Source organism: Panicum virgatum, chromosome 9N (genome assembly GCF_016808335.1).
Source record: "Panicum virgatum strain AP13 chromosome 9N, P.virgatum_v5, whole genome shotgun sequence".
Lineage (NCBI taxonomy): Eukaryota > Viridiplantae > Streptophyta > Magnoliopsida > Poales > Poaceae > Panicum > Panicum virgatum.
Window position 1 is genome coordinate 64,907,769 of NC_053153.1, and position 20,033 is coordinate 64,927,801.

The window sequence follows — 20,033 nt, forward strand, 5'->3', positions numbered from 1 at the left end:
CCCTTTTGCAATTCTAAAGGAGCGTTGATATTACTTTGAAACCGTTGTTCTGCCTCTCCTACCAATAGCCTATAACCATTATTTGCTTCTGCCTTCCTCCATACTACGTTCTGTGCTGAGAATTATAGATTTTTTTGGTTCTTTCGTCTGCATAGCTTTGCTTAGCTTCGTTTACACGACTTTTTGGCGTTTTTCGGCCTCACGTCGATTTCATTACGTAACACGTTGCACAAAAATTGAGAAATTTCGTCCACCTTCTTCCTAACAAAATTTTCTCTCGTTATCCAAGCTGCCATAAAAATTATATTTTAAAAACAATGTTCACTAAATTTATATATTCACAGATTCATATTAGATTCACAGGCACATCAGCTAATAAATACAGTCTAATTGTTTTCACATTTTAATATTTTTCTACATATAGTCTACTCGTGTGCATGGGCACGTAGCAATGGCTTTGTTTGGTTTGGCGCTAGAATCCTAGCGTTAGAAGAGAATTTTTTCCGCATAAAAAACCGAATGAAGTCTATTTGCAAAAAATTTTTAGGAATGAGTGTAACTTTTCGCGACGAATCTAATGACGGTAATTAATCGATGATTTGCTACAGTGATACTACAGTACCATCCTCTAATCGCGCGGCCAAAGTCCTCATTAGATTTTTCAGGGTCACTAATGCGGAGATTCTGAAGTTGGTTTCGTAAACTGTCTTTATTTGACATCGTAATTAGCGGTCAAACTGTCACTGTTTACTTGCACGCTGTAAACCAAACGGGGCCAATAACTAGTAGGTAAGTGTTGCTGGCAAACACAATCCCTTGGCTGCTCCGCCGCCCAACGCTCTCCACGCTCCACATAGGTAGATTTAGATCCTGGTTGCGCCACCGAGGGAAGCAGAGGAGAGGCCGTCATTGGTGCCGAGGCAAGCGAGGATCGGTGCAGGAGCTCCGGTTCTGCTCCCTTTTCTCCCTCTCTCATCCCCTTCTTTCTCCAGCCAAGAAGAAAACTGAGCTGGGCAGCCAAGAAGTAAAACCCACCTCTTCTCCGGCCACCACAGCCCAATAGCTCGCACCCGCAGCTTGACCACCTCCCAACTCTCTCCTCCACTACTTCTTGACGAGCTATGGCCACCACGCGGGCGGGAATTGAGGATCCTGCGGCCGCAGCAAGCCGGCGCGGAGGGGAGGGGCCGCGGCGAGGTTGTGGCAGCCCGGCGCCGAGAGGTGTGGCTCCGACTCACGTGGAGGGGAGGAGCTCCTCCAGCGTGCGTGAGGAGAGGGGGAGGGGGCACACAGGCTGGTGCGGGAGTGAGATCCAAGAGGAAGACGATGCTGATGAGTAGGGCCCACTAGTTAGTGAGAGGGAGAGAACTGAGTGAGGGGGACTGTAAATGACATGTTGAACCCGCTCATATGAGTAGGGCCCACTAGTTAGTGAGAGAGGGAGAGAACTGAGTGGGGCCGTTTAGTTCCCAAAAATTTTCACCAAAAATTTTCACCTTCCCTTTAAACACATGTATGAAGCACGAAATGTAATTAAATAATAAAACTAATTACACAGTTTGGATGTACATGACGAGACGAATCTTTTAAGCCTAATTAGTACATGATTAGCCATAAGTGCTACAGTAACCCACATGTGCTAATGACGCGGTCAAATGCCTCAAAAGATTCGTCTCGTGGTTTCCAAGTGAGTTCTGAAATTAGTTTTTTAATTAGTGTCCGAAAAACCCTCCCGACATCTGGTCAAATTATTGACGTGACATCCAAAAATTTTCACGTTTGCAACTAAACGGCCCTAAATGTTTCCAAAAAAACACAGTAGGTTCACCCAAGACACGTGGAGAGAGAAATGAAGAGAGAAGAGAAGTAGCGTTTCATCGTGCGCCTGGCAGCCGGCGAAGAGATGCTGTTGACGCTGCTATTGGCTGAGCAGGGAGCACGGAGGCTTTATTTGTTTTTTATTCCATTCTATTCTATTCTACAAAAAAAATCTCATATGTATGGTGTACTAATAAAGTCTATGTGTAAAAAAAAAAGATGGGTGTAACTTTTCGCGACGAATTTAATGACGGTAATTAATCAATGATTTACTACAGTAATCATCCTCTAATCGCGCGGTCGAAGGCCTCGTTAGATTCTTCAGGATCACTAACATGGGAGTTCAAAAATTAGTTTGTAAACTAATTTTGTTTGACATTATAATTAACAGTCAAAATGTCACTATTCACTAGCGCGCTTTAGCACAGAACAAACCAAACTGAGCCTGAATTAAATAGTAGCAGGCCCCACTGTATTAAACTTGCTCTAACAGTTCACTGTCTACAATAGCTTTTCCCACGGCTGCTTAGCTAAACCAAACACACCCAAAAAGCAGCTTGCCAAGGTCTTTGGTGCTTACAGAACTCGAAATAACAGTTCCGACTTCCGATAGCCTTTGCGTAACCGCTGGAATTAAAGAACCGATGTCTTCCGAAATTCCGGTTCCAACCATATAAAATATGTTAAAGGAGAAAATATTGCTGTCTCAAAACCCAAAGAAGATCTGTCGTATATATCCACGAATTAGAACGCCAAATAGAAACTCATTATTTCTTTTGGCCTAAAGCAGAAACAAAGCCATATTTTGTTAGATCTAAAATGAAAATGTATAATGCCCAAACACCCTATACTGATTCTTGCCCAACTAAGAAACAATGGCATTATTAACGTTGACGCTGAATGTCACGACAATGCTCTTCAATTTCTTGCATGTAGACCAACTACAGGTTCACATGGCATCCATCAGCAGCAGGATCCCGAGTCATTTGTTATGGTCCATCAGTCCATGACACCCTTGCACCTTGGCATGCCTCGGGAATGTCCGAGTTGTTGCATCGAGACGTCCACAAATGTCAGCTAAAAATTGTTTCGTTGGAGATGCTCATCTGTAGGAATTGTGATGTTTCTGTGGAGATGCTCATCTGTAGGAATTGTGATTTCGCAGCAACAGATAGTGCCATCCTCACCCTCAGCAGATGCTTGAATAAAATTGAGACGAAACCTTGAACGACTGTACGTTATCAATCGCAGTCCAAAACTGTTCCTGCAGTTTGGCGGCCTCAGCAATGTCCGCATTGCAACCATACACATGGATTGCTAGGCGTCTACGCTTTGGAGCCGGTGATCTTATGTATGTATCATACCAAGCGATAACATCAGCCTTCTTAATTGTCCTAAGCTCTTCAGCTTCCATTTTTGGCATATCAAACATGTACCTACATGTTCACAACAGCAGACCACGATACATCTAGTCATGTTGGTGCATCAAACTAAAAAAAAAAGACAAGTACTAAAACAAAAAGACAAGAATATATTTAACAAACCTTAATTAAACATTGACAAATTTGCATACTAGACTGCCCTAACAGAAGTATAATTTTCTTTTTTAAAAAAGAAACAGATGATTACACCTAGTCTTTAATCCTGTCAAGGTATTATTTTTCAGGGAAAAGTCCACTACTGAGACAGTACGTCCAGAGTTCACTTGTAACTCCCTAATGTTTTCTTTTCTGGTTTACGTAGAAACCCCTCTTCCGTGAACCGGAACACTTTTTCCATGGCTCACTGTCACACAGGTTAAGCAGGTTTTGCTGTTCGGCATGGCTCCACCAAGCCTGATATGGACACAGGTGCATGGCGCTGGCGATGGCTTCTGCTACGACATCAAGCCTCACCTACTGCATGGTGCGAAGGAACTGTTTTCCAGGAGGCATTGGTGTTTCTGCCCCCCATAAGCCTTGCGATGTCCATGCATGTCATGGGCAGTCGGAGGTCTTATGGGCCGGCTGGGCAGGCCCATTAGGATTAGGTTTAGGGATCAGATTAGGTCTTACTTAGGGGTCAAGGAACCCTCTCTATATAAAGAGAGGAGATATGTCATTCAAGGCAAGCAAGAGTTATGAGAAATCAATCTAGTCCAAATCCCCAATTCGTCTCCCCAGTCTAGATCCAATCCCAACCTAAATCAGCCGTCGCCGTCCGGCTATCTTCCCGACGGATGTTTACCCCGTTATGAACTAGGTTCATAACAATGCAGACACGAGTAAATGCTAAGGCGGCGCGCCGGTGCATAAAACCATAATCGACACCATGAAGATGACGAGGGCATGCTCCGCTGAGCAAAATCCAACCTCTCAGAGTGATTGCCACTCCCATGCACAGATATGCCCATAGAGGTGGAAGCCCAGTTTCAGAACGAATATAGATAGGGACAGAGCATGACCACAGAAAGCATTCACGATGGCATTGGTAGTGGGGCAGCCTGTGGCGAGAGGCATGTTTAGTTTCCTTTGAAATTAGATCATTATTTTGTCTTTTATTTTTTTTTCTCTAAGTGAGCTCTGCCATCCATGCATCCTGAAGACCAGAACAGCCATACGCCCATACCGGCATGACCTTGGTGCACGTAGCAAAACTAGGAGGGGTAAGCAACAAAACGTGAAAAGTGATCTGAGAGGGGAGAGAAAAAAAGGGGGGTGTTAGTTAACCAAAACAAACTTTGGGGGAGTAGAGTGATCTTTTGCTTATTACATTTTAAAGAGAATCATGTCAATGGCTTCGCCAATGCAGTTATTCATTTCTTGTGAGGTAAGAATTTATTTTCCCAAAATGTCAAGTCTGCCCTTGCCTTCTTCTCTCCGATAGTCCCTGTTCTAGCTAGTTCCCTGCTCTGGCTGACACAACTACTAACCTTCTTCAGACACTGCTGGCAGGGCAGATCTAGCATGCAAGGACAGGGGTCAAGAACTTCCTGTCCTGGATCCACCACTGGCCAGAGCTCACCTGTTGAGGTGACATCTCCATACCGACCTGCTGCAGCTATGGCCTAACACTCATGCTATTCTGTTGAGCATGGCAACAAGCTGATGACAGCAGAAGCATGACCACATGACTTCCTGGTAGGAACTCCACTCCCACTGCATAGATTGTATGTGTGCGAGGTGGGAGGATGTGGATTGGGAGAGCGAGGATGGCAACGCGACACCGTGGCGGCGCACGGCACAGGAGAAGAGGTGGCTAGGGCTCCCAAGGGAAGCCGGCAACAATGAATTGCTGCTGCTTGAATTTCCAAAACCAAGGTTTACACGTATTTATCCTCCTCTAGGAGATCCTATAATTAAGGAGAGTATCTCATCTACTAAAACTGCAAATAGAGGACAATGTGGGCTCAGCCCACTAACCATCCATGGCCCTCCTAGCCACTAGATGGTCGGCGCCTAGTGTAGGAGATGCCGGTCATAACACTTCCTCTCCAGGGTGGTAATGGCAAAAGCTGCCTTCCGGCAGCAGCAGTGGGAGTGTAAGAAGGAAGAGAAGAGAATCGGGCAATCCATTCCAAACTCGCAACATACAAAATCCGAACAGCAATGCTACCTTTAAGCACAATCCCTCAATTTTAAGCAATAGCAACAGGCTGACGGCCAAAGGCCAACGAGTCTCATAATCCCTCATGTTTTGTTACAGCGCTGCATGATTCTCTTTCGAGAACTAAAGTTTTTTCTTTCTTTCTTTCAAGCATGACATTTCATAATATTAGTTTGTTTTTATTTTGTTTTTGGAACAAATTTTTAAAAATGCAATAATCACCAGAAAATTCCATGAATATGTCATGCAATTCTTTTAAAATGCAGAATACTTGCATGGGAAAACAAATCATACCTTTTATCAACAATCTGAGACCAATAATCACCAGTCTGGTAGCTAAGTGATGGTTCCTTTTCCAGTTTGTCAGCTATTAAACCACTTCTATGGTGCTCGAAAGTTTCATCGTCGAGCCCATCCTGAGTACACGTGTTGAAGCAAACGATAAAATTATTAGATGAAAACTTTGATTCCTTTTCAACCTCCAGAAACTAGTAGTTTGGCCCAAAAAGTTGAGGCAGGAAAATGGATATAACAGCATGTAAATGTTGAAAATCCGCAACCATATATTAACAATTAAATATCATGTGAATTTGAGATATTTCTTATGTTTCTGGATGACATTAATAAAATGCGCATGCAGTAATACTTACGTTAAGTATTTAACAAAAATGCAGATTAGCCTACACTATCTGTCACGTGCAAATAAAAAAATAAATTAATATAATAAGAGACTAAGGCCACATGCAACACACGATGCTTAGCAGATGCTTAGTGGCAGTTTAATCCCCTTTCCATGGTGTAAGCCAGCGTTAGGGATCATGGGCACTTGTGGGCCAAGTCAGAGCTCGACCAAGCACTCAACACTTGTTTGGGCATGCCGTGAAAGGTAGAGGCAGGTGCTTGGGGCCAAGTAATCACTTGAGCATGCTGTGCATGTGTTGGACCAAGGAATGCTAAGCGGGCTCCTAAATTATCAAGCTATTTAAGCATTATAAAATAGTTGATCCTATTGTAGGCTAGGATTCTAGTGCTTGATGATGCGGCACTTGTTCTCTCTCTTGAAGTGTTTATATAAGCGTCTTTGACTCTTTGCATTGTACATGCCCTACACACCCTAAAGCAGACGTGTTCCAGAAGAGGGCAGAATCATAGAAGCATACCAGCAGTGTAGATAGACCATTGATGAAGTTATCAATCCGACTTTGCAGGTAAACAGGGCTATATTTGGAGGACATAACCCGAAAACAATAGCCCAACATCCGGTAAGTCATCCGTGGACTAGAATCCACAGTATAACCAAGTTGCTCCTTCGTTCTATAATAAGAATAGCAAGAAAATTAATTAACAAAGATATTTCAATATAAACAGTAGCCAAGTTTATAATCTTTCCAGGAAAAAGTAAGAAATGTCCTAAACCAGCATATTTGTAAATAATTATACTTATAAAATATGTGAGTGTAGCTTTCACAGTATTGTATCATGGAGCTGGATGACATTAGTTACTCTAACTCATCTTAACAACAAAGTGTGATATTTATACCTCAACTGATCAAAGCAAGGTTCTTCAATAATGCTGCTAAAAAGATCTGTAATAGCCCTAAGCCTTGTTGCCTCCTTTCCAATGTCTTGCTCAACTGGGTAATAGACCTGACAACAATAAGGATCCATCAGAAATAATGAAGACCCAAGGTTCCAGGATTCCAGCTAGGCAGCCTTAGTGAAATTAATCACTTTGTGGGAAACATTGCTCAGTACTGTTGCAAAGGTCGTCTAGCTGGAAAAGGCCACCTAATGTGTCACTGACATGTGCCCCTACAACACCATGTCACATTCTAAGAACAGATGCTAGCCTAATTTAGAGCTGCACCCTCTCAGAATGTGGTTGCATTGCTCAAAGTAGTCTGTGATGATATTGAAACCCTTTCAGAATGTGGCTGCATTGCTCATGGGCAGCCTTCCAGAACAGGTAACAAAAGGCTGCCGCCAGGGATGTTGTTACCATATAATCAGACATTTCAAATCAGATCTGTAAAAAAACATGCAAAAGGGAACGTGCTATAGTACCACCAGAATAAAAGCCCACCTCGACCACAGAATTTTCTTCAAGATCATTCTTCACGCGCACACTTCTAACGAAGTTTTCGCAATTAGGAATGCAAATAACTCGTTCCCCATGTCTTGCTTCCTCCGGTAGTGTCTGAGCTGACAAAGTAGTGCGGAATACTTTTGATATATTAATTGCCTCCTCTTCAGACAGGTTGCCATGACAGAGTCCCTCAATGTGCAACTGCATATGTACAAACAGATAGTGGTTTTACATAGTCTAGAAAACAAGGTAGCATGGATCAAAAGACTAGTAAAAGATTTTTGGGGCATTTGTGTTCTTGACCCTACTTTGCAGTGCAATTGAGTTTTTACCCTCGTTTTCCTTAACTTTGTACTTTTGCCCTTACTATTCACAAGTCAACGCAATTGTGCCCCAAGTCAACATGATTTTGCCCGTACTCAACAGTCAAAACAGGGGCAAAATCGCGTTGAATAGGGGCAAAGTCATGTTGAATTGTGAATAGCAAGGGCACTAGGGCAGACTCACAAAGTTAAGGAAAATGAGGGTATAATCACAATTGCACTACAAAGTAGGGGCAAGAACATTCTCAAGATTTTGTATCAGAAACACACTGTCAAAAGACATCTTTCATCTTCAAACATCATTAAAAAAAGGTGGTAGCAGAAGTATCGGAGTGAAAGAATGTAATGCGAATACGATGGAGGTCCCTGACTTCGAACCTGGGAAAGTATCTTTGGTATAAATGTTACTAGATCAGTAAATGTTAACTTCATAAGAATTCCTAGTTTCTCATCAACGTCCCAGAATATTTCACGCAAGACTTGTAGCCTCAAGTAGCTAGAATGGCTCATAGGCTTCATGTTAGTGTTTTTGTAAGCTCTTTCCAAGTCTTCCTTGATGACCTGGTGAATGCACAGTGAAACATCAGATGAAATACCATCATGCAGAAGTTCATTAAATTGTTGGCATACTTCGAAAATCTTATTTCAATCCTCACAGAAGTTAACTAGCAGGCATAAGAGGGAGATAGAAAATCATATAAGCTCGGCAGCTCGCTCTAGTAACTAATTTGAAACATTATTCAAGCAAAAGTGCCTCGGTCCCTCCAAGCTGCCAATGGAAAAATGCATAGACTATGGCTGCCAGTGCCAGGTGCAACAAACCGAAGCAAAGCCCAGAAACAACTTATTGAACATGGTTAAACAAACATTTAGGCCACAGGCTGCTGGCAATTTTAGTCATTGGAAACTAACTAGGCCCAGGCATAAGACAATTATCATGAAAACACTTAGCAAGAAGCAACAAAAGATTAGAAACGTGAAACCCAAAAATTAAAGAAAAATACAAGCACAGGACAATTATCTGAAATTCATGAAAGCTACTTTTCTCTAAGAAGAAAAAAGAGATAAAGCAACAAAAAGAATCAGAAACATGAAACCAAGAAATGAAAGAAAAATATCAGCACTTTAATAGGTGTCTGTCCAATCATCTTTTTTGTGGCACATATTCGGAAAGAGCAATGTGCCAATTAATGGGAATAACAAAACCTGCTTGTCAACTGGATATCTGATCTTTTATGCTTCAAAATTCCATTATCCTATATTGTTGCATAGAAGCTCCACTTGACACGGAAAGGATAACTTATAACGGGACATACAGAAATTAGCACTGATAACTATGGGGCTTTTATCATAGGCCATTTGTCATGTTACCTAAAATAAAAGGTTCACACAACAAAACTAAGACTTCCTAGCCAGCATCAGAATTTAAAAACATTCTGACTACCCTATTTTAAAAGAAGTTCACATAACATACATTACCTCAAACCTATCTGTCTTCGGAGAAAAGGATTGAAAAGTAGACAAGATGTTGGACAGCAGGATTGGAAGCTTGTCATTGTAACCAAAAAGCTTTATCTCAAGTTTGCTACCAATAACAGATATCGTAGTCTCCAGTTTAGCCACATAAGCCTGAGAAAGTGGAGAGTAATAAATCAAAAGGAAGATACGGTAGGTAATGATAATTAACAGGGGAAATAAAAATGTAAATACCAAAAAGAAGGTCGGTCCAGTTCTCTGATATCTTATAAGAAGAGCAAGGCAACAGAGATTCAGGCTTGAATACATGGTAGTGCAGCACTTTATTTTTAATACGTAAGGTTTTAAAGAGTGATGAGAAAAAAAAAACACAGTTGTACATGCACAGTAGCATTGGAGACGTTTATAGCAACTAAAAGCATATTCATAGTTTTAAGGAATAAAACTTCTGAGACATATTGCAATATTATCACATGAACAACATTACAAAAGGATCCTCTGCAGATACCCACCCTAGCTTGGATCTTCCCATTTACATCATATCTAGTACTCTTCATTGCTCTTAGGATTCAGTTTAATAGAAAAAAGAAGCAGAAGGCAATGAAAGTAACCACAACACAAATTGTAACAAAACATATGCAGAATGTACCACTCTAGAAGGTGAATTTAGGGTTCAATGTTGGCATAAACAGAGCAGGCTTCTGTCATGTGATTAGAGAAATAGAAAAATTCAACAGTACCAACCTGATAGAGGACCTCATTAAGTTCATCTTTGAGAAGGTTTGCGAACAGATCTGTCAGGACAGCGTTTTCGAGGCTGCTATAGCCATCCCTGACAGAAATCAAAAAGTAAGTGTTCGCACGAGGGACATTAAATGTCATGTCCATCTTGTACCAGAGCTTTATGAATGGCTCATCCACAATGCAACGAGGGTTATCTTCACTTGAGCATCTAGGAGAGTTTATGTTTCGCAGAGTAAAGTCCCCTGGGATAAATTCATTCTTCCTAGGTAAATGTAAATCAGCATCTAATCGTACAGGATTTCGCCAACTTTCAATCAAAGATGATGGGATGTCCTCCTCAATGTATTGTGAACCAAACCATGGCTCACACTGAACAGCTGCATGCAACAAACTGCATTAGATCTATATTTATTCTCATCACCACCCTTTTAGCTGCTGTTGTCATGTCATTAGAAGTGTGAAAGTAGCAACTCTATAACCAGCAGGCTGTTATTTTAAATAATTACACAAAATGAATGAACACAACAGGAAAATTATTTGGCCAGGTCAAGGATTGTAAAAGTTAATGCAGCACTACAGAAGTATACAAGCCACAAAGGTAAAGCACCTCAGTGCTATTGTCATTCCTAACTAACTACAAATGCATGCATACAGAAGATGCGCACACTCCCATGTTAAGAAAGTTGGGTTGAAGAACTGGTTTTATGTAAACTAAAAATGCAGACTTTTCCCATTTGCTACTTTTCCCATATTGTGATTCATTTATGAACAAGACTACAAGAGTCTTAGGTTACTATAAAGTTGAGTGCCAGCTGGCACTTGTGCTGTCTAGTGTGACAATATCCATTTAGATGATTTTAAGTTAGATTCTGTTGTTATGTTAAAACAGTATGCCTCCCAATAATAATGGTGTACGCAACAGCAGCAAAAGGAAGTGCATTAATAAGCCACATCAGTAACAAAAGCAGCCTTGCATAAACAAGTGTTAACTAGCTTGTCACAGGAGTGAAGGTGCTTTAAGATACAAGACAATCACAATGCAGAGAATGGCATCATAAACAGATTACCTTCTGACTGCTTATCAAATGATCTACTGAGTAAATCAACTCTCATGTTATCTGGATTGAAAAAGCACAAAGCATGCTTGACTAATTCTGGATCCCAATCCTCATATATATACTCTCCACAAACAATGTGCTTTTCAGAATAAAAAAGCATATTTTCTGCAGAGAAAAACTCAACTCAGTAAACATGGCACTGCTACATAAATTAAAGAGAAACAAGTATGAAAAGAAAAGGTTAAGACCTGCAAGATTAACAGCATAATCATCTGGAGGTTGCTCTTCTGCAAATCTGAACTCCATGTACCCAATGTCCTGAAGTTCCTTAAATATCCATTCTTGTGGCTCAGACTGTTTAAGCAACTTTATGTATTGGTACACAGCACCAATGACCTCAAATACCTGCAAAAAGTACATGATGTCCAATATTTTAGAAGGGTACGGCAAACAAATTGGCTGTCTCTAAACAAAGAAAACTTCACTAAAAATGAACTGCAAAGCAATATATGGTAAAATGTATAAATAACATCACAAATGCACTTTCTAAAGGCCAATCAAATAGTTAAAACAAAACATGATTTGTGATTCTTTCAAAGAAGCATGCATTAACTTAAACCAGTCACAGTGACACCAGGAACACTTTGATAACTAATATCAGTGACAGGTTTGAGCTTTGTCTTTGGTCCTAATGGTTTTTTTGGATGGGGAGAGGGGATGACCTAATTTTCCTGATATCCAAAAGGATTCCAGACAATCTGAACAAACCCTCTTTAAGGATCAGCCAAAGATTGATTTATGTGAAAATACAAAACCAATTGAGAAATTGACTCAAACCATATATTCAAAGACATTCTTCGAGGAATGCGACATGAATGGGTGGCCACTTTCAGTCGTAGAGAGGTGATAATAGCTTTTCTATCAACCAAATTATTCAGTTTGTTCAATGAATGGAAACAAAAAATTATCCAAAAAAACAATTCATGAATATGAAGGAAGACAGCGTATACAGGAAATTACTGAATAGATTTGTCTTCGCAATGTTTGGCAGACAAGATAGCAAGACTTGATGCAAAAAATATCAAATGGAATATTCTTTAAATGAAGGCATTCCCTGCAGATCTACATTTTTCTACAAAATAATGGGATAATGGCTTGTGAAAAAAAGGTGAAAACACAAGAGTCTTGCAAAAGTCACATGAAGAATTCTGAGAAAAGAGAAGGAACTTGGTCCATCCAGAATATATGTCAAATGAGAAATATTGGATAACCTGCATACATTTTTCAGCCCTGAATCAGTAAGGTGGATGGACATTTCAAAGATATAGGCATATGAGGACCGTTCTGAACCTCCACTTCCTACACCAGCACTCAGTGAGCTTGCCCAACCTTTAGCTTTCAAGAAATAAAGCAAGCTTCCCTTGCCCTCTGAAATAAAAACAAAATAACATGTTATTAGGCTCATAAAAAAAGTTTGCTTTATGTGTTTCGAATCCACATTAAACAAAGACATCAACTATCGAATGCATTTAAATGATCGTTTTCAGTATATTTTGGTTCAACAACGGAAAGAGATTCCGATGAAACAAGCAAACTGTGTAAATTCAAAGAACTTTCTAGAGGCTAATATGATATAAAAGAACACTCAGCACCATACAAGGATATACCAAATCACCATATGTGTAGCGCATAGCTACAAGTACCGTCCATAATTTCAGTAGCACTATCCAAAACCAGGGAAAATTATTGCAACTATCTTATGAAAAACTTGAGAACTCCAAGGTGTATAAGCTTTGCCAGTGAGCAACTTGAGACTCCAAGGGAAGGGGTGAGAGGGTATCGCAAACATCAAACAGTATGTATATTGAAGATAAATCACATGCTTTGCATTCAAGCATCAAGCTATATTAACCTCATTGAAGAGCAATGAAGACAGTGAATGTGTTGAAAGCCATTTACCATGACCAAGGAGATGTGCCAAATAATCTTCGGGTTTTTTCATATATTCCTTGTGCAAGCAAGGAAGTGTCCATGATAAGTAAAGGCTATGCACATCCCTAACAGCCTCTAACTTGTAGAGCTTCCCTGACTTCCAAAATGGCATGTCAGTCTTTGGAGTCATATCCAACAGAGGACCAGCTTTAACCTTGCTAAATAGCTCCATGGTCCAGCCTTCTAGAATGTCAAGGGGTTCTGAAACAAGTTTATCATAAAAACATTAATTAAAAGAGCAAGAGCATGACCTCATGGATGAGATTTACAGCTAGAATAAGATTGAGGCTCACCTCCTCCAATTATAACCAGCTTCATCGCTCCTCCGTGGTACTTTTTCATGTACATCTGTAAAATCTCTTCTCTTAGATTGATTCCACTGCCCATCGCATCAACTAAGCTTTTCTTGTTACCTATTGGATAATATCAAAAGCTCAGTCCAATGCAATTAAAAGAATAGCACAGCATGAGAGTGACAAACTGATTTCGTTCAAAAATATGTCTAGCTGATGAACATACCCCAGGTAAATCTGTTCAAAGGGTGCCCTTGAGAACAGGTATGGGACTGAAGTTGGGAAAGGCGGCAGCTATCACTTTGCAGAACTTGATTAAATTCTGATGCAATATAATTGTATAATGTTATTCAAAGAGCCAAAGAAATTGCAACGGCTAGCCAGAACAAGATAACCACAGACCTGAGTCCACTGCTAATATCTCACGGTCCATTGCTTCCTCCTTAACAAGAGGTGATACAAAGAACTGAGAAAATCTAATGGAATCAGAACCAGATATAAGTTTCAAACTGTAATACAGAATTCATCTACGAAGAAAGCAGTAGAATGAAAAACAACAGTGAATGGATGAGAGCTACCTATCCAAGGCTCCCTTTAGATACTCCCGTTTGACCTCAAAATGGTAACATGTGTACTCGGTTTCAGTGAAAGCATTGGACGCACCACCATGTTTGGACAGGTAGCTGTCATACTACATAAGAAAAGTCATCAAGTAACTCAAATCAGGGACAGAGGCGATAGGATGACCAAGGGGAGCCATGCCCCCTGCTGAAACCAAAAATAATTTGCTCGAGTAAATATAATTATCGACACTCTAAACGTGACAAGTAAAGAAGGTAAAACTACCACTTAGCACCATTTGACATCATAAGCAACAAAGGAACATTAAAGTAAACCAAATAAAATACATAGTTGCAACAACTGTTAGCAGCACATCATGGTGGATAAGGGGATGTGATTGTTCAAGTTCTGGCACACATTTTCAGTACTACTGCTATGTCTAATGAGTACTAGCACTTCAAAATAAACTTATTTCTTGTTTACAAATGAGTGATAATGTGCCAGGTTTCATGTATTATTACACTTTTACACCTTCATACCGTTTCTGAGGTATACATTAACTGAACATAAAGATACATTGATCATGGGACTGAATACTCGAAAAAAAGACAGATTGAAGTACCTTTCAAGCAGTACTTCAGCAAGATGAGAGGGGATTATTTGGCCGTAAGTCAATGATGCATATAAAGATACCGCAGAGAGATTGAAAACAAGGATAATTGAGAAGCAAACACTAAATCAACATGCTTTTCCCAGAAAAATTGAAAACTATACAGAAAGCAGAGTACAAAGGAAGGATGAATCTTGTTCTGGCTATTATCTTAAGACTGAGTTTGAGGATCAAGATGTGTTAGAAACTTGTTTGTTTGACCGTGTGCACAGCGGACTGCAGCAGACTGCTATAACACAATTTATTTTGTCGCTCACTATATTTTATTTTAGGGTCAAGATATATTAGATAAATCAATATAATGGCTGTGCTATCTCTGCCACATAAGACATCTTCTGTGGTCATGTCTGCCAGCACATTTCAGGCAAACATAGTTTGAATGACCAAACAAATAACTTTGTGCTGACAAAATCAGCAAAGTGTGTTATTCTCACTATATCACCTCTAAACACTAATAAATACTTTGGCGTACTTTCACTAAGTACTAGTTAAGATGTACTCCAAAACGAAACATGAGATGGTAACAAAAATAAAGGAACTGACAATCTAAACATGTAAAACTTTATCAGTAAAACCAATCACAGATGTTGCCAAACATAAAGGAAGGGCTAAAGAATGCACACTGTACGAACCTCATTTTCATCAGGAAATTCAGAACTCCCCATAAAAAGCATGTGCTCTGCAAAACCAAAGAATTCACATCAGAACAGAGCAAGGGTATACAGGGGTAGTTCATTAAAATTCAGATTTAACAACTGATGATATCTGATCAAATCCACCTTTCATTTAACTACAAAAAGGGAAAGCTTTCATTTGCATGAAGAGGCAGGGCAAGATACAATAGAAAAGACAAAAATCACATACCCAGAAAGTGTGCTAAGCCCTGTGCCTTCGGGGGGTCGGCGAAACTGCCAATTCCAACACACATTGCAGCAGCAGCCTGAAACACAATGTGTCATTTTGTGGCGGAAACAGACAGCAACTTCCACCATGGAGCCAAACTCTTGACAAGGAACTTATCTTCCTCGCCAAACAGCAAAAATTAAATTGCTCTAAAACTGACTGATGCCTCTCACACCATAACCCCACATCAAGTCATGTTGGATTTACACCATCGGCACACATTAAACTCGTGTCGCCGAGCACTTTGTTAATTACGGAACAGCCGACGGCGTCACCTCAATCTCAACAAATTGCTCTTGACAGCTAAAGAGCACCAACTGAACTGATATCAGGTCCGAACATAAATACACTCTAAAACTAGAAGAAAGGTTTTAGGTGCTCGCTACAATGGTTATGATCCACTTAGCAGATCCTTCCTAAATACCACTAAAACAAACTTGATTCTAGCGTTCGATTAATAGCATTACAGAAATCCACCGCAGAATTAAGTTAATAATGTAATGGTTGAACAGCAGAAAATCCATCGCTACCTTCTTAACGAGCGGCTCGGCGCCACCCTTCACCTTCTTCGGCTCGCTCCCATTCTCTTCCCCTTCTTCCTCCCATTCCACGTCTTCATCCTCTCCATCATCGTCATCACCCTCCTCGCCACTGTACCCTATGTCGTCTTCATCGCTCTCCTCGTCGTCCTCACCCTCTTCCTCCTGCATCTCCTCGGCGTAGATCTCCGGGTCATGGACGAGGAGGGCGCTGAGACCGTTAGCGAGACGGAGGAGACGGTAGGAGCGCTGGTCGTTGGGTGACTTGATCACCAGCTCGTCGTCTCGCGACCCCGCCGCCGCCATCTCACCCTCGCGGACTCGCCTCAGCCGCCGCCGTGGAGATACAGGAGGGATGGTAGAGAGATGACTGTTTCGCTTCGCTCTGTACCTCCCTTTTATTTGGTTTGGGATTAAACTAGGGTTTAGTTTTTTTTCCTTTTACGCATGCCGATTTTGTACGAACAGGTTCCTAGGCTTATTCGGTTTAGCATGGTATATAAAAAAATAGTCTGAGATTTATATAGCTAGTGTATATTAGAAGGTTTTTAGGACATATTAGCATAGACGCCGGGGAGATACAGGAGGGGTAATAGGGAGATTTAGTTTGCATTTTAGCATTTTTTATGATTTTATATTGATTTTACTAGAGTTTGCAAATTGAAACCACATTTTTCTTACAAATAGGTCCTTGATTTTTGAACTAAGAACCTAAAAGGAACTCGGCCTAAGCAATGTAATCCCTAGGCATGGCTACGAAGGTGGAGGTGAAATTCCCGGCGATGGAGAGCTTTTCTGGTGTCGAGAGGTGGCCAGCGAGCATCGGGGTCTCACCTGCTACCGGTTTGATGGGCCGGAGGAGGAGGATCGTCGGTGTAGTAGGGATTTTGGCGGCGGGTTCGGTGGCACACGGCGGCGCTCCGGCGAGGAAAAGGATCCGGGGTGGACCGGTAAGGTGCGCCGTAATGTGGGGAACTCGTTCAGAGAGCTGGTGGAGACAGCGGTTGGTCGGAGTGGGAGCTTGGTATGGAGGGTGGAGGTCACGGGAATGGCTGCCGCCGAGTGAGGTTCGGGCACGAGCAAAGAGGCGGGCAAGAGCAAAGAGGCTCGGTTGCTGCTTTTTGCAGATGCTGCAAGAGAAGAGGAAGGGGTTGGAGGCAGCTTGAGTGAAGAAAGCCCGCAGCATTGGGCAGCCGGGGGATATGTGCCGCGTGACGGCGGCACAGGGGCGAGCAGGGATAGTGGCGTGGGCGAGGGAAGATCACGCGCGATAGGGTTGGACGAGCAGCTAGCAGGCTGCTGTAACTGCCTTGCTAGAAGGGCGCTGCCGGGATTGGAGCCGAGTAATCCACGCCGTGGCTGTCTTGATATGCGGGGTATGCTCTGGCCGGGTGACAAAAAATTACTTTTTGGCAGAAACATCCCTTAATATACGAGGTCTACACCCCCTCTCACCTTCCTCGATCCTGACAGGTGGGTCTAGCGTGAGGTGTACGATGGGCCCGATATGGCTGAGAATAGTTTTAATTGTTTTCAACCTTTATAATATAGATTAAGCACACGTTGGCAATGCCGGATTTTCTTGTAAATATTAACCTGTGTGGCTCATTAACGGGATATGGTCATGCACTGCATAACCTAAAAAGTATAGTGATTAAAATGTATTTTTAAAGTTTGTGAAATATGGCACAACGGGATTAGTTTAGGGACTGACAATATATTTAGCTCCTAGATAAACTAACTACACAAACAGTAGAAAAATAATATTGCTAATACGTCCCACACGTCCGTTCTAACTACCATCACTTGGACCAATAGTATAGGATGGAGTCCACGACTCATACGTTGTAGTATATCTATTTCGGATTGTAACTAAGTTGTATGAAATTGATGCACGTGAAGTAATTCTTGTAAGAAAGAACACTATAAGTTCCGGTTTTGCGCAACTTAACCAGTTAAACAAAACCAAAACATGCCCTATATACAAACAATTCATGTTTGAAAGCGCTTTGAGAATAATCATCTACATGCAACCTATTCAAGGTCATATTATGCGTATTTCATACTTCAGACTTTTAATTTTAATAAAATAGATCAAATGCATGTATATTTAGCATAAAGGGTACATATATAAATTTCGTAAGACCAAAAATATGAATTCTTCAAAATGAGACAATAAATTATATATACCTAGTTTAAATAAAATTGGTAGCCATACATTTGTGTTTTGTCGTAGAACATAGACTATTCTCTTTTTTTTTAACGAACCAGGCAGGAGAGCTATCAATTATATTAAAAAGAAGGAACAATGTCCAGACCGAACACAACAGACAATGAACAAAGACGCCATCGGGCGGTTGGATTGGGACATTAACACGGCCACGCAACTCCACTCAAGCCCTACTCTAAAAAACCACCACTCCACTCGATGACGGGAGCAAACCCGAATAAAAGAACATAGACTATTTGATGTTACATGTACCCTTTAATCAATTTGTATGGAACTATATAATTTATTCTCCGAATCTTGTATTGTTTTCATTAAATCATCAAACCAATGTTGCATTACAATCTTTAAGATATAGGTGGACACCGTGCCACTAAGATGAAGCATCCAATTAACAAAAAAAATTTGAACCCCAAAACTAACTTAATCGGGGCACATATACATATCATTTTCAAAGTTGACTCATAGTACACACATAACCTAGCATAAAAATTATGTTTACATGTTGTACAGGTACTTTTCTAAGAAAAACATATATTTTTAGTTTCTAGAAGAATATAAGTATTAAAACTATATATGTTCATATTTCTAAGATGAATGTATACGCTTTGCCGCGCCCACTAATCAACTCAAAACCCGAAAAAGCCATATAGAATGCAAGGCAAAAAAAAACAATTCCCTTACCCCAAACAATATCAAATACCAACTGTATGTGTATTTACAAATGCTTCAAATGCAAATTAGGTCGCATTTGGACCCTTGGAATTGAACTCTATTCTAGTAATCATAATTTAGACACAAATCTATTAAGCGTTGGTGGTGTATAGAATATATTTCTATACAAATTTAATAATCATAATTTATAACGAAAAATAATCGTATACTCTTGTTGGCAATGGAGATATACTTATGTACTATATGTCGGTACCCTGTATCAGGGATACCCACTCCTACTGCAGCAAGGCAGGACTCGCGTAGCCATCCGAAACTACACCATAAAGGGCGGAGCAGCCGGGCCCCACGGGTCAGGCTCTTTCCTCACCGGGCCAACGGCCCCGGACCCGCTCCCTGCTCTGGGACGGGTCTGGTGACGCCACGTGTCTTTGAGGAGGGGAAGCTCCGAGTCAACAGCCGAGGGCGCGGACCCCCCATAGGGGTCCGGGACCTCCCCACGTCCGTCCGGACCTCCCACGCGCGTAGAACCAGCATACCGCCGCGGCGGGGTCCGGGGACGCCACGTGTCCCGCAGGCGCGGGCGCGAGTCTTCCGCTGGAAGACTCGCCCACCCACCGCATTCAATGCGGGTAGTTGAGGCGTGCTCAGCCGCCGCGGCACGCGGGGCAGCCTTTGTCAGGCCTCACTGTAGACCGCATATTACCGAAGTACACAGTGCATCCGCGCAGAGCCATCTGCCGCATTAAATGGATACGACGGCACGGCACCTTTTCATCATACCGTCTACGCCGCAAGCTGCACGGCCCGTTCAGCTAAGCTGCAGGCAACGCTGCAAGCTACACCCTGGCGCCGTTTCGACAAGACAGGACATGTATATACCGGACGGAGGATCTTCACGGGCAGAAGGAAATCCGGGAATGAGGTCTCCTTCGCCTGCAATGCCATAATGTATGAACAGTATGTTATTTTATACTACATCGATTGGACCCACCTGTCGGGGACCCAACGGCCATGTACGCGCCTCTCTTGAGATATAAAAGGGAGGCGCTTGCGACACACGGGCTCTCAAGCTCTCGAACACAC

The 20,033-nt window shown here is 41.5% G+C and overlaps 1 protein-coding gene across 2 annotated transcripts; it reads right to left on the minus strand.

Annotated features, from left to right (window-relative positions):
* Positions 1-2,405: 2,405 nt before the first annotated feature.
* Positions 2,406-16,421, minus strand: LOC120687973 (nardilysin-like). Of its 2 annotated transcripts, XM_039970088.1 has the most exons (19): positions 16,040-16,421; positions 15,471-15,546; positions 15,239-15,285; positions 13,954-14,066; positions 13,778-13,851; positions 13,602-13,697; positions 13,376-13,495; positions 13,050-13,283; positions 12,370-12,518; positions 11,339-11,495; positions 11,100-11,255; positions 10,033-10,409; positions 9,292-9,441; positions 8,191-8,373; positions 7,487-7,690; positions 6,944-7,050; positions 6,564-6,717; positions 5,698-5,819; positions 2,406-3,254 (listed from the first exon to the last, which is right to left on the minus strand). In XM_039970088.1, exons 1-19 carry the CDS (start codon positions 16,352-16,354, stop codon positions 3,008-3,010), a joined length of 3,081 nt encoding a protein of 1,026 aa, XP_039826022.1. In that variant the 5' UTR covers positions 16,355-16,421; the 3' UTR covers positions 2,406-3,007. The 2 variants fall into 2 exon arrangements, with proteins under 2 accessions (XP_039826022.1, XP_039826023.1); XM_039970089.1 differs by lacking the exons at positions 15,239-15,285; positions 15,471-15,546; positions 16,040-16,421 and having other exon boundaries at positions 13,778-13,841; positions 13,954-14,055.
* Positions 16,422-20,033: the final 3,612 nt, after the last annotated feature.

Coding starts and splice junctions, on each gene's coding strand:
- LOC120687973 (XM_039970088.1), bottom strand. CDS start 16,354: ATGGCGGCGGCGGGGTCGCGAGACGACGAGCTGGTGATCAAGTCACCC. Junction 13,496..13,601: donor TTTGAACAGATTTACCTGGG/GTATGTTCATCA, acceptor ATTATCCAATAG/GTAACAAGAAAAGCTTAGTT. Junction 11,496..12,369: donor CTGATTCAGGGCTGAAAAAT/GTATGCAGGTTA, acceptor TACTTTTTGCAG/GTATTTGAGGTCATTGGTGC.